At 45.5% G+C, this 14,000-nt stretch overlaps 1 protein-coding gene across 1 annotated transcript in view; it reads left to right on the forward strand.

Annotated features, from left to right (window-relative positions):
• Positions 1 to 14,000, forward strand: part of LOC135272882 (metalloprotease TIKI1-like) — an 83,558-nt gene that overhangs the window by 55,543 nt on the left and 14,015 nt on the right. The window contains exons 4-6 of the mRNA XM_064371594.1: positions 2,866 to 3,012; positions 5,850 to 6,024; positions 13,218 to 13,308. Coding sequence (XP_064227664.1) covers positions 2,866 to 3,012; positions 5,850 to 6,024; positions 13,218 to 13,308 — 413 coding nt within the window. The remainder of the gene's footprint in view (positions 1 to 2,865; positions 3,013 to 5,849; positions 6,025 to 13,217; positions 13,309 to 14,000) is intronic.

The raw sequence follows: 14,000 nt of genomic DNA on the forward strand, positions 1-14,000 counted from the left end.
CCCAAACTGTTGAAGGTTTGTTCCTCCAGCTAATCTGAAGTCAGATAGCAATTCCCAATTGTTGTGGGCAGGCCCTAATTGTATGGCTTTAGAATGCAGGTGCTTACACCTGTGGAAGGCTGAGTTGTCTCATTTAGATCAGTTTGCAGACAGGATGTATCTACTTCTCTGGCAGGGCTGTGATCCTGCATAGACTAGTCTGTTCTCACACTGCTAATGAAGATATACCCGAGACTGGGTAATTTGTAAAGGAAAGGAGTTTAATGCACTCACAGTTCCACATGGCCGGGGAGGCCTCACAATCATGGCGGAAGGTGGAGGAGGAACAAAGGCATGTCTTACATGGTGGAAGGCAAGACAGCGTGTGCAGGGGAACTCCCCTTTATAAAACCATCAGATCTCATGAGACTTATTCACCATCACGAGAACAGTGTAGGAAAGACCCACATCCATGATTCAATTACTTCCCACCGGGTTCCTCTCATGATGTGTGGGAATTGCGGGAGCTACAATTCAAGATGAGATTTGGGTGAGGACACAGCCAAACCATATCAACACATAACCAACCAGTCTTGTTACCTGCTCTGGCTTGTCACCAATAGAGAGGTGGGGAAGGTGGGAATATGGTATGGTCTAGAGGGTTCCAAGATAGAAGATGCTGTTGTGCAGAACCTTGGGGAGATGCCCTCCAGGAGAGGCTGGAGGTGCCTCTGCCAGAGAAAAGGGGGAGGTATTGAGAGAAGAGAGGATGGAGAGGTTTTACAAAGAGATATCTGCCTCTTTCTTTGGTTAAGGTTGTGTCACAGGCACAGAAAATATTAGAGTAACTGAGGAAGGTAACCATGTGGAAAGAGGGATGCTGTGGTTTGAATGTGTCCCCTCCAAAATTCAGATGTAGCTGGTGTGATACTGTTAAGATGTGAGGTCTTTAGGAGGTGATTAGGCTGTGAGGGCTCCTCTTTATGGGATTAAGGCCCTTATAAAAGGGGCGTCATGTAGCTGTTCAGTTTGCTTACCCTTCTGTCTTCTTCCGTGTGAGGATGCAGCGAGAGGGTCCTTACCAGACCAAAGGCCAGTGCCTTGGTCTTGGACTTCCCAGCCTCCAGAATAGTGAGAAATACATTTCTGTTCCTTCTAAATTACCCAGTCTCATTTTATTGTAGCAGCACAAATGGACTGAGACAAGGGGCATGCGTGCAGTGGGCCTGTGCCGCCCTGGCCCATGGGAGGCAGACCAGCAAGGCTTCTTGCCTCCTTGCCACTCAGGAAGAGGAGAGAATATGTGAAAGGAGAAAGGGGATTGGGGCTGGGTAGGGTCATTTGCTGACTTGAAACCTCTAATGCATAGTCAGTCTTTGCTGCAACACAGATGGACCAAGCCTGTCAGTATTGCAGCAAAGAGTGAGGGGATATTCCAGCAAAGGCAGCATCCCGTATGCTAATTACTGGGGAAGCACAAGAAAGGGGAGCTGTCAGAGGCTGTAGAGCTGCATCTGTACCTGGGGAAAGTGAGAGAGAAAATGCCACAGGATCATAAGTGTCTGGAGTCTTGTAGGGGGTGGCCAGACCCGCTTCCCGCCTGATATCAGGAACCCAACCTCCCCACCTCTGACCCAGCTCTCCAGTGCCCAGGAGAATTCCCTGCTTTGTAAAATAAATTCCCCTGGGCACTAGAGAGCTTGGTCAGAGCTGGGGAGATACAGTTCCTGGCATCAGGATCTTGAATCTGGATTTCCCTGAAGATATTCCAGTGAAGCTTTCTCTGGTGATGTGTGCCTCAGATATGTTTGGAAAACCCAGCATACTCCGTTCTTCATCAAGGAGACCCACATCACACATTAGTATATCAAAAACTGAGAAGTTCTGTAAAATTAAAACCTGTTTTTTTTCTTTTTTCTGAGACAGAGTCTTGCTGTCATCCAGCCTGAAGTTCAGTGGTGCAATCTCAGCTCACTGCAACCTCTGCCTCCCTGGTTTAAGCGATTCTTTAGCCTCAGCCTCCCGAGTAGCTGGGACCACAGGTGCATGCCACTGCGCCCAGCTAATTTTTGTATTTTTAGTAGAGACAGGGTTTCACCGTGTTGGACAGGCTGGTGTTTAATTTTCTTTAGCCTTCATTTATCCTATTTTCACATTAACTTCCATTAATATCTAATGGATCTAATGAATCCATTAGCTAGCAGTGCCACACTGATGGTTGAAAAAGATGCGTATAATGCATTTTAAATCATTACAGTGCACTAAGCTTTCCAGTAGTCATTTTATTTTATTTATTTTTTGAGATGGAGTCTTGCTGTCACACAGGCTGGAGTGCAGTGGCACAATCTCTGATGTAAAACCATCAGATCTCATGAGACTTATTCACTATCATGAGAAACGCATGGGAAAGACCCACCCCCATGATTCCATCACCTCCCACCAGGTCCCTCTTACAACACATGGGAACAGAGTATGCTGGGTTTCCCAAAGTTCCTGCCCAGTCCTTTATGTAATTGGAATCCGCTGGTAGGTGTGTCTGTGAGTCCCCAGCCTTCTCCCTGCCCTACCTCCTGGCTTCTTCAGTCATTCCTCAGAAGCCAGCTCTTGGGTTCCCTCACCTCTTGGTCATGCCCGTGGAAGAGTTCCAGGTTGTTGTGTCCTTCATAAGGCAGTTCCCCAAGTGTGTCTGATTGGGGCTGATTTGGGAAGGCCTGTCCTTTTCTTTGGACATTGTTAGGGGATTTGTGTTCCCTTTTTTTAGTAGCAGTATCCACATCCTTACATAATGAGCACAGACATGAGGGTAGTGCAAGCTATGGACAAAAGAAATAAGATGGCAGCAAACAGTTGCCTTGTTAGTGACCTTAAAGAAGGCCTTTCTTTCAGGTCATCTTTGCTTTAAACCAGACCCTCCTGCAGCAGGAGAGCCTGCGAGCGGGCAGTCTTCAGATCCCCTACACGACAGAGGATCTCATCAAACACTATAACTGCGGGGACCTCAGCTCCGTCATCCTCAGCCACGACAGCTCCCAGGTGAGTGCCCTTTCCTTCAGCCAAGCTCAGCATGCATTTAACTCTAAGAATAAAAACATTACCTGGCAACACCTTTACATCCTGTGTACAAAGGATTGAGGTCATGAGGGCTCTAAAAATAAAATGGGCAGATTTAGATGTCATTAAATGAGACACCGCAGCTAATGAAAGCTTTACAAACCTTGTAAGAACAGAGAGGGGTATTGATGAGGGTTAATTCTAGGATCTCAGCCAAAGGATGAAGCTTCAAAGGATTTAGCAGCGGGCCACATGAACCAGCCTTGAGGAAGGGAAGGGTTCTGAGTCTGATGGCCTCCTGGCTGACAGAGGTCACACTTTTGCAAAATGATGGTGCAGAGCTTTGGCTGCAGTTTCAGTGGCCTCCAGGAATGTGTGAGCATGATATAACTGTGTATTCATGGAATGCCTACAGGGTTGGGGTGTTGGAGCTGGGAAGGCTGCTAGCATTTGCAGACATGGATCATTGTATCCTGTGGTGTTGCAGGATGAGTGTGGCTGAGCTGGTGGAATGAGTGTTTGCCCAACTCAGGCCTTACCTATGGGCCATCGAGGGGAAGGAAGCAGCTGGTCAGGCCTCAGAAGATTATAGTCTCCTTCCAGGAGGGAAGTGGGATGGATCTCTGTTGTGCTTTTATCAACAGGCTTCCCACAGGACAAGCCATGGTGCCTTCCCCTGCTCTCTAAGACTGCATGCAAATGGCAAACACTAGCTAAACTTCTGAGGTAGGGGAGTGTGTTGTTTCCCCCAATCAGGACCAGTGTCTGCATGCATGAGGACACTGGCGAGGGGAGACAGGAACTAGTGGGTGTGGGTGATGCTGTCCAGGTGTATGTTAGATCTGGGGACCCAGCCATGAGGAGACATGCATGCACATGAGAGCTGAAGAAGGAATAGCAGCACTGGGAAGAAGGACAGTACAGGCTGAGTGCAGCATCGGCCCAGGAAGGTGACATTTCATTAATGACAGAAGCATCGAAAGACGTAATAAGCATCCCCAAAAATCTAGAGGAAGAGGAAGTCAAATCAAGACAAAATGAAGCAGGAGGAAAGAGAGAACGAGAAGCACATTAAAGAAGGAAAAACAGAGTTGTTGGTGGTGATAATTCTTACCTGCACTCTTGCTGGGGGTAGGGAAAGGGGGAGAAAAGTCAAGATCAATTGGGAAATTGACATTTGAAGCAAGCAGCAGAAGAAAGTTAATATGGGCAGAGGATTTGGTAGTTACATGGGCAAATGGTGAGGCTGATGGAGCAGATGATACAAATGTCTCTTGCATTTCTCTCCTGTGGCTCTCCCACACCTGCCCTGCCCACAGGGCTCCTACAGGAGGTGTGGGGTGTCAGGGAATGTGCTGCCACTGTGAGTGAGGACCAGGCGGGCCAGCAGGGAGTGGTGCAGGCTTTGGGTGATGTTTGGAATTTAGAAGGTAGAGCAGGATGTCAGAGGGAGGTCACCCTGTGTGACATTGCCTCTGTGGAGAGAGGGGCTCTGCTGAAGAGAAGAGATTTCGGGAAATGGGCAGGAGGATCTTACCTAAATGACATAATTTTTTAAAAAAGATGACAGAGTAGAAGATGAAGGCTGGTTGATTTGAAAATGAAAGAATATCATTTCAAGGCAGTTGTGGAAGGAGATCTGTTATCCATAAGATGGAAGTTAATATTATGTAATAGAGTCTGAGGACTTTGGAAAGATCTTTTGAGAGACTACTGGAAGCAGCAGCAGCAGCAGGCAGGGTAGCTACTGACAAAGGTAGTGGGTAACACTGTTAAGTCCCTGGGTGGAGGGGAGAGCATGCACCTGGGGAGGAGTGGGAGGCTGAGGTTTGGGAAGCCAGACAGCTGAGGGGGTGGGGAGAAAACAGAGTGCCAACCTGTAGACCCGGGCTGCAGGAACCACCTGATTGTCACAATTTTGATGCACTTGCATCCTGTCATTAGCCAAAATACGGAAACTGGCTAACATGTATACCAGAATCAAGTGAAATAATTAGCCAGGATGCCAAAGAACACTGGGGAAAGCAAGGGAGAGAAATAGAAGTGGAGAAATAATGAAAATGTAAAGTATAGGATTTATAAAACATTTAAGTATTATAGAAATTTCATGTTTTTGGTAATAAAATCTAAAATATGTAACTATATAAAACTATTTTTATAAGAAAAGCATGTGTAAATCACACAAGTTAAAATTATGGATGTGTGGTGCAAAGATGCTGTCCTTTTTTTTTCTTTTTTTTTTTTTGAGATAGAGTCTCACTCTGTCACCCAGGCTGGAGTGCAGTGGCATGATCTTGGCTCGCTGCAACCTCTGCCTCCTGGGTTCAAGCGATTCTCCTGCCTCAGCCTCCAGAGTAGCTGGGACTACAGGCGCGCGCCACCATACCCGGCTAATTGTTTGTATTTTTAGTAGAGATGGGGTTTCACCGTGTTAGCCAGGACGGTCTTGATCTCCTGACCTCGAGATCTGCCCACCTCGGCCTCCCAAAATGCTGGGATTACAGGAGTGAGCCACTGCACCTGGCCCGATGGTGTCCTTTTATAAACATCAGACAGAACCATTGAAGTAAAACAGAAGTACAGTTTTAAATAGCATCAGAGTTCATTCAGTGTACTTCACTTAATATTTGTTCACTTTGGTTACAGAGAATGTGATATAGTTGGAAATGTAGCAGACAGGAAACTCCAAGAACGGTGTCATTCTTCTCTTGTCAACGTCTTGACCATCTAGGTTGGGGGATTTGATGCTCCAGTGAAGTAACTTTGTTAATAACTTTGTTGCCTCTTATTTTATTTTATTTCTCTTTATTTTCATGGAGGTTCCCAATTTTATTAATGCCACACTACCACCTCAGGAGCGCATCACTGCTCAGGAGATTGACAGCTACTTACGCCAGGAGCTGATCTACAAGCGGAATGAGAGAATAGGGAAGCGGGTGAAGGCCCTTTTGGAGGAGTTCCCTGACAAAGGCTTCTTCTTTGCCTTTGGAGCTGGTGAGTAGTGGGTCACCTCTAATTAGCCTCTGAATCTGGGGCTTCTCTCAAGAAGGGAATGTTGAGGTGAGCCCCTGCTTAGAGCCTGTGTTAGTCATGAAGTGAGATGAAGGGAGTGACACCGTCCTTGACTTGTTTTAGTTGCAGAGTGGCTCCAGCTGGGGCTGGAGCATCTAGCACGGTTGAAATGTTGCTGAATGAGCTGGTGCATGAGACTTCACCCATAGCTCTCTCTACACATGAGCCAGCTGGGAAGGCATTTTTCCCCTCTGAACTTCACACTTAATCTCAACTTCTTCCTGGTACTTTAAACTTCGTAAACTTTCACTAAAAATCTGTCTGTCTTTACTCTTCTACCTGACAATAAGCCTCCCAAGTCCAAGGCCTGGGGCTGATGCATCAGCTGTAATTGACTGTTAACAGCGTCTGTGGAGACAGAATAGGACAATTACTTGCTTTTGTAGGCTTCTTGAAGTAAATTCTCTCCTCTTGAGTAACTCTGACATGGAATTCTTTGCAGCCTCGGGAACTGAGGATGGAAATGACAGAGGCTGGGCAGTATGCAGAAAGATCATTTGCTGGGCTGGGTTTTATTCTTTCATATTTTTCTGCTAACTTCATAAACTTGGACAAGTCATGTTCCTCAGTTTCTTTACCAGTAAGATAGGGAGTTGGAGCGAAGCAATTCTGAAATGGTGGGATGAGGGCCTCCAAAAACCTATTCTTCCATAACAGCAATAAGAACACTGGAAAAAATGGTCAAAATCAACTTTTCCACAGTTCTGGAAATTAATTAAAGGCTTGCAATAATCCTAGAAGTGTTTATTTAAGAAAACAGGGTGAATTTTGATAGAAGTAGTGGGCTTCGTGGCATTTTAATTTGTTCTGTTTTTCATCTCCCTTTTCCCAGTTTCACAGTAGCCTTGAAAGTTAGGAGCCTTGAACTACAGTAGCTGTGAAAACCATTTGCCTAATGGTTACTGGAGGGGACAGAATGGGTTCAGAGTTCCTCCAAAGCTCCATCCTCAAAGAATCATCACTATTTGACATATCTAATAGCTCCCTATAAGTTCCATTCCCAAGCTTGTCTTCATTTGACCTGACTCAGAGCTTGCTCTGTGTGAATAGCCCTATTCTTAGGGTGTTTGTTGAAAACAATCAGTGATAGCTGTTTAACATCATAGTTGCTGGAAATGGCAATATTAATTGAAACTTACAAGGGGCTGCCCAAAAAACTTAGGAAAATCCCATAGGGGATTTTGAAAAGCTCTAACATATTCCTAGAAAGCCACATGCATGAGAAGGGCTGTGCACACCTGAGGAGGTCCTAATCTCTCACTTCTGGCTGCTCTTGAGGCTCTGTGCAAGCAGAATGTGAAAGCTAAGGAAGGGTCATAAATTGCCTGCGTAACATCAAAGACATGTCCCAAAACTCACACAGCTCCTCTGCAAAGGCTGGGATCTTAAGGAATTTAAGGAAATCTCTATTTAGTCATTAGTCAGCCACTAAGCTAACTGAGCAGATCCTTCAGTGATCACACACACCACAAAGAATACAGATTTTAGAGACTTAGTCCTGGAAAATCACTAAACAAATGGCAACAACAATGTACCTGGAAAGAGGGGAGAGGAGATATGAGTTCTGGAGTTGGTGTGTTATATTATTTAAATGTCTAGTTTTCAATAAAAACAATTATAAGGCACTTAATATGTTTGATCTACTAGAAAAAGAGTATAACACTAGTTGTTATTATATATATGTTCAAAAAACTAAAGGAGGCTGGGCACGGTGGCTCATGCCTGTAATCCTAGCACTTTGGGAGGTTGAAGCAGATGGATCACCTGAGGCCTGGCCAATATGGCAAAACCCCATGTCTACTAATAATACAAAAATTATTCAGGTGTCATGGCACGTTCCTGTAATCCCAGCTACTCAGAAGACTGAGGCAGGAGAATCACTTGAACCTGGGAGGCGGAGGTTGCAGTGAGCCAAGATCATGCCACTGTACTCCAGTCTGGGTCACAAGAATGAAATTCCATTTCCAAAAAAACAAGCACCCCCCCACCAAAAACCCCCCCCAAAACTAAAATAAACCATATCTAAATAATTAAAGGAAAGTTTGAGAACAATATCTTACCAGATACAAAATATCAATAAAAATTATTTAAAAAGAACCAAATAGAAGTTCTGGAATTGAAAGTGTAGGAACTGAAATGAAAAATTTACTAGAGGGGCTGAACAGTAGATTTAAACTGACTGAAGAAGAATCAACATACATGAAGGTGGCCTATTGAGATGATTCAGTATGAGAAAGAGAAAGGAAAAGGAATGAAGAAAAATGAATAGATCTTCAGATACCTGTGAGACATCCTCAAATGTGCCAATGTATACCTAATGGGAGTGCCAGAAGACAGGAGAGGAAAAAAAATATTTGAATTAAAAAAATGCTTACGCCTGTAATCCCAGCACTTTGGAGGCCGAGGCGGGTGGATCACAAGGTCAAGAGATCGAGACCATCCTGGTCAACATGGTGAAAGCCCGTCTCTACTAAAAATACAAAAAATTTGCTGGGCATGGTGGCGCGTGCCTGTAATCCCAGCTACTCAGGAGGCTGAGGCAGGAGAATTGCCTGAACCCAGGAGGCGGAGGTTGCAGTGAGCCGAGATCACACCATTGCACTCCAGCCTGGGTAACAAGAGTGAAACTCCGTCTCAAAAAAAAAAAATGCTTGAAAATGTCTCAAATTTGATGAAAAACATTGCTTTGCACATCCAATGAATGAACTATAAGTTTTATAAAATAAAAAAGTTAAACACCGAGGCATATCATAGCCAAACTGTCAAAAGCCAAAGACACAGAGTCTTGAAAACAGTGACAGCAAATCAGACAAAGGATCCCCAATAGGATTAACAGCAGATATCTCATCAGAAGCCATGCAAGCCAGAAGGCTATGGGGGACATATTCAAGATGCTGAAATAAAAGACTGTTAAACATTGCCACATCCAGCAAAACTCAAAAACAAAGGAGAAATATGTTGCATGTCAGCTTAATCGAATTTGTATCTGCTGTTGTAGGATAAAGTATTCTTTAAATGTCAATTAGATCAATTTGATTGATGATGCTCTTCAGTTCAACTATATTCCCTATCTGATAATTCCAGAATCTCTATTATGTCTGAGTCTGGGTCTGATACTTTCATTGTTTCTTCAGACTGTAATTTTTCTTGTCTCCCAGCGTGCCTTGTAATTTTTAATTGAAAGCTGGACATTATGTATCCGGCAATGGGAAGTGAGGGAAATATGTTTTTAGTGTGAGAGTTTATGTTACTCTTTCTCAGAGTTGGGCTGTTTAGTGTTTTGGTGTGGTCTGAGTGTTCCTTAAAATTCATGTGTTGAATTATTTCATTATTATCATATTAACATGTGGGGCCTTTGGAAAGTGATTGCATTAACATGTGGGGCCATGGTATTAACAGGTGGGGCCTTTGGGAAGTGATTAAGTCATGAAGGTTCCACATTCATGAGTGGATTCATGCCTTTTAAAAGGACAGGAGGAAAGTAGCTTAGGCTCTTTTTTTGTCCTTGTGCCTTCCACCATGTGAAGATTTAGCATGAGCCCCTCCTGCCATGTGAAGACTCAGCAAGAAGGTCCTCTGTTGGGCGTGGTGGTGCATGCCTGTAATCCCAGCACCTTGGAAGGCCATGGCAGGAGGATCACTTGAGCTCAGGAGTTTGAGATCAGCCTGGTCAACACAGTGAGACCCCCATCTCTACAAACATCAAATAAAAATTTAGCCAGGCATAGTGATGTGTGCTTGTAGTCCCTGCTACTTGGGAAGCTGAGATGGGAGGATCTCTTGAGCACTGGAGGTTGAGGCTGAAGTGAGCTATGAACATGCCACTGCACTTCAGCCTGGGTGACAGAGCAAGACTCTCTGTATTGAAAAAAAAAAAAAAGCTCTCATGAGGCGCTGAATGCCTATGCCTAGATTTTGGACTTCCCAGCCTGTAGAACTGCGAGAAATAAATTTCCGTTGTTTATAAATGACCCAGTCTGGGGTATTTTGTAACAGCTACACATACTAAGGCATGTTTGCTGTAACTCTAGGTCCCAGAGGCTTCAGTTTCCTCTAGTATCCTCTAGTTTTTCCTCTAGCTTTTTGTCTTTGTATTTTCTTAAGAACTCTTCTTAAATAGAGTCTGAGTCTCGCTGCCCTTTCACCTGTAATCCACTGTTATTTTACTGGAGCCCTATTGATGTGGTGCTAAAGTAAAGATACCATTTCATATTCACTAGGCTGTGATAAAAAACGATGAATGGTAAAAGGTTTTGGTGAAGAAGATATGGGGAAATTAGCACCTTCATACATTGCTACTGGGAATGTAAAATGGTGTAGCCATTTTGGAAAAGCTGTTTAGCAGTTTTTCAAAATCAAACATTGGGCTACCATTTGACTCAGCATTTCAACTTCCAGATATATGCCTAGGATAATTGAAAACATATATCCATAAGAAAATTTGTACATGGATATTCATGGCAGCATTATTTATAATAGCCAAAAAATGGAACCAATCCTACTATCCATCAACTGACAGGGATATTTAAGGTGATATATACACACAATGGACTATTATTTGGCCATAAAAAGGAAAGAGGTACTGATATATGGTACTACGTGGATAGACTTTGAAAACATTGTGCTAAGTGAAAACAGCCAGTCACAAAATCGTGTGATTATATTTATATGGAATGTCCAGAACAGGCAGATCTATAGAGACAGAAAGTATTAATAGATTAGTGGTTGCCAGGGGGTGGGGTCAGGAATGATGAAAATGTTTTACAATTTGATAGTGGTCGTGCTCGTACGACTTTCTGAATACACAAAAAATCACTGAATGGCATACTATAAAAGGATGAATTTTATGTCGTGTGAATTCTATTCAAACGTTAATGAAACTGTTATAGAAATATGAGAGGTTTGGCTTCCACATCATGCTCATTGAAAACTTCTGCCACAAAACAAATTGCAGTTTCTGCTCTCAGCAGTGCCTGTGAGTATATGGTAGTTTTCTACTTCTGTAAGTCCTGTGTTTCATGTCTGGATTGGGCACTGTGTACACATTTGCACTGTCTCAACAAATGGCTTCCTGTAACAAAGCTGTTAGCCTGGGCCTCACCCTTGAGGTACCACAACAGTGGTGCGAGCCCTAGATGAGGATGTTAGGAAACAGAGCCCGTGGTGGGCGGTATCCCAGTGCACCACCCCGGGTCTGCATGAATGGAAGGTACCCAGGTGCTGGAGTGGGGCTTTTGCTTTCCACTCCTGCCAGACTTAGGTGAGCATCGAAAAGCTTCCCCGATGTCCAATGCAGGGGTAAGGAGGCTTTGGGGAGAGGGGAAAGGTCAACTGGGTTTTGGGCTGGTGGGAGTTTGGGGCATAGCTTGGACTGAGCAGTTTGGTGGGTGGGCCCTCGGATGGGGGCTTGCCCAGTACTCCGGGCTTGATTTGTCATACTGATGCAGTGCTAGACGGGGGCACATAGCCCCTGGGCACTTCGGGCATTGGGAGTGCCCAGGAGCTGTGAGCCCCCGTCTAGCACTGCCTCCTTCTAGGGCAAAGTTATCTTCCTGTAGCCGCTTTCTCTCTGTGCTTTCTGAAGGCTACGTTGAGCAGAGGAAACTATATAAATTGCTCCCAAACGCATGACTGTGTACTTTTAAAATTTAAAAGCTGTGTGGCTAGCAAACTTTTAATTGCGAAATGAAGATAACCGAAAACGGAAAGTACTGGAGTTTTAAAATCAAGCAGCAACTTTTGTCATGGGGATCTGGATATAAAATGTGAAGATTGGAAATGGAAATCACCTTTGGAGTAGAAGAAAGATTGAAGTCACAAGTGCTAAGTGGAAACTATAATCACTTGTTCTATGAATTGCCAGTTATTTGCAAATGAATAACCTAGGATGAGTGGTGAAAGACACAACCTTTTTTCTCACTTAGGTGTAGATCTGAAATCAGCCCGTGCTGATTTTTGGCTCCTGTTTGCCAGGGTTACTTCTTCAGTGGGCTTAGCCTCCTCTCCGACCCCACATTTCTAGGTAACAGCTAGCACCCCTGCACTGGCAGCTGTTTCTAGTTAGGATCTGGTCTAGGTTGTGGGGAGGAGAGGGGAGATGGGAGGGAATGGTTTTGCCAGACTTCCCTTTCTGAGCCCCTGCTGACCGATGAACACCTGCTTTGATGCATGAGGGTGAAAGTGAAAGCAGGAGCCATGGGCCTTCTGCTTCCTTGTTGGGCCTGTTTACTGTACTGCCATAGGCTCCCAGGGTTCCCTGGTTGGGGCTCCTGAGACCATAGTGGGTTTGTCCTATGCAGAAACCTCCAAGAAGGACAGATCTGAGATTACGTTGCCTTTGCTTTTTCTAGAAAGCGGTGATTGGGAAGTAGCCATTCCTTCAGTCCCACCAGCCTCCCTGTTTTCTTAGAGAGCACATTTACATTTCATTCCTTCCTGTAGTTGGAATTTCCTTTTTTTTTTTTTAAATTGGGACAGAGTCTTGCTCTGTCACCCAGGTTGGAGTTCAGTGGCCTGATCTCAGCTCACTGCAACCTCTGCCTCCTGGGTTCAAGCGATTCTCCTGCCTCAGCCTCCTGAGTAGCTGGGATTACAAGCACCTGCCACCATGCCTGGCTAATTTTTGTATTTTTAGTAGAGATGGGGTTTTACCATGTTGGCCAGGTTGCTCCTGACCTCAGGTGATCTACCTGCCTCGGCCTCCCAAAGTGCTGGGATTACAGGTGTGAGCCACTGTACCTGGCCTGAATTCTTGTATTTTCTCCAGACCAGTGTCCTCACCTTTCAGTATCCTGCTCACATATCACCTCCTCTGGGAGGTCTTACCAGGTTGCAGTTTGATGTCCAGGCTTTCCCCTTAGCTGTGTGACTTCAGGTAACTCGCTGCATTGTTCTGATCTTCATTGTCATCGTCTCTGAAATGCTACTGATGCTCCCTACCTGCCTCGCAGGACTGTTGGCAGGCCTGATTCCAGAAGCTCTCTGGAACTGTACTGTGCTGGACAGATAGGAAGGGGACTTGCCAGGGTAATTTCTCGGTTCTAGGGCGTGTGTCTGGGGAGAGCGTTTGGTGGTCCTGAGAGCTGCAGCATTTCTGGTTGTTTTTCTCACTGCAGGTCATTTCATGGGCAACCACACAGTGCTGGATGTTTTGCGACGTGAAGGCTATGAGGTAGAACACGCCCCCGCTGGACGACCCATCCACAAGTAACCGTCCTACGCTTCTGTCTTGGCTGGGGAGCTGAGGCCCTCACAGGGCTGCCTGGGCACCAGGGTGGACTGCTGTCTTGAGGAGCTCCAGAGAACCCCTGTTTGGTCGTTTCCCCCACGCTGGACGTTTGGCACCAGCTCAGCTGGCTCTGTGTGGTTGGGCTGTGTCAGACGTGATTGGCAGGAGGGACACTCTGGGGTGCAGAGGCCGCACTGGTCTCCTCAGCAGTGTTTGGGGAGTGGGGGAAGGTGAAGGGAGGGTTGTCCAGGGGTCGGGGTGGGGCTAGCAGGGGAAGGGAGGAGTAATTAGGCTTAATGTCCAATGTTCTTTGACCCAGGTGTTTTGGGAGTTTTCAGGAGGCAGAATGGGGGAATCGGGCGTGACAGTGGTAAATAGGCCAGAGGGGCTAGGGGTGCAGGAAGTGCGTGTCTGGCCACTCTCAGGGGCAGGAGAAGCTCTTTCTCTTTCTCTGAGCTGTTTCCTCCTCCCTAGGTTTATTTCTCTCTTTTTCTTTCTTTTTTTGGTCAAACTGCCCCCTGCCCCCACAGACCTTTCTGTAAAGACCTCAGGAGGCCCAGCCCCCGGCCCCTCAGCAATGCTGTCTGCCACTGGCCTCCCAACTGGTCGTCCGTCCTGGTGGGCCCCAGGTGTCCTTCCCCTTCCCCTTTCCCTGTAGTCGTCTGCTCGG

This window comes from Aotus nancymaae, unplaced genomic scaffold (assembly GCF_030222135.1).
Source record: "Aotus nancymaae isolate 86718 unplaced genomic scaffold, 86718_ANA_hifiasm-v0.15.2.pri h1tg000141l, whole genome shotgun sequence".
Classification (NCBI taxonomy): Eukaryota; Metazoa; Chordata; class Mammalia; order Primates; family Aotidae; genus Aotus; species Aotus nancymaae.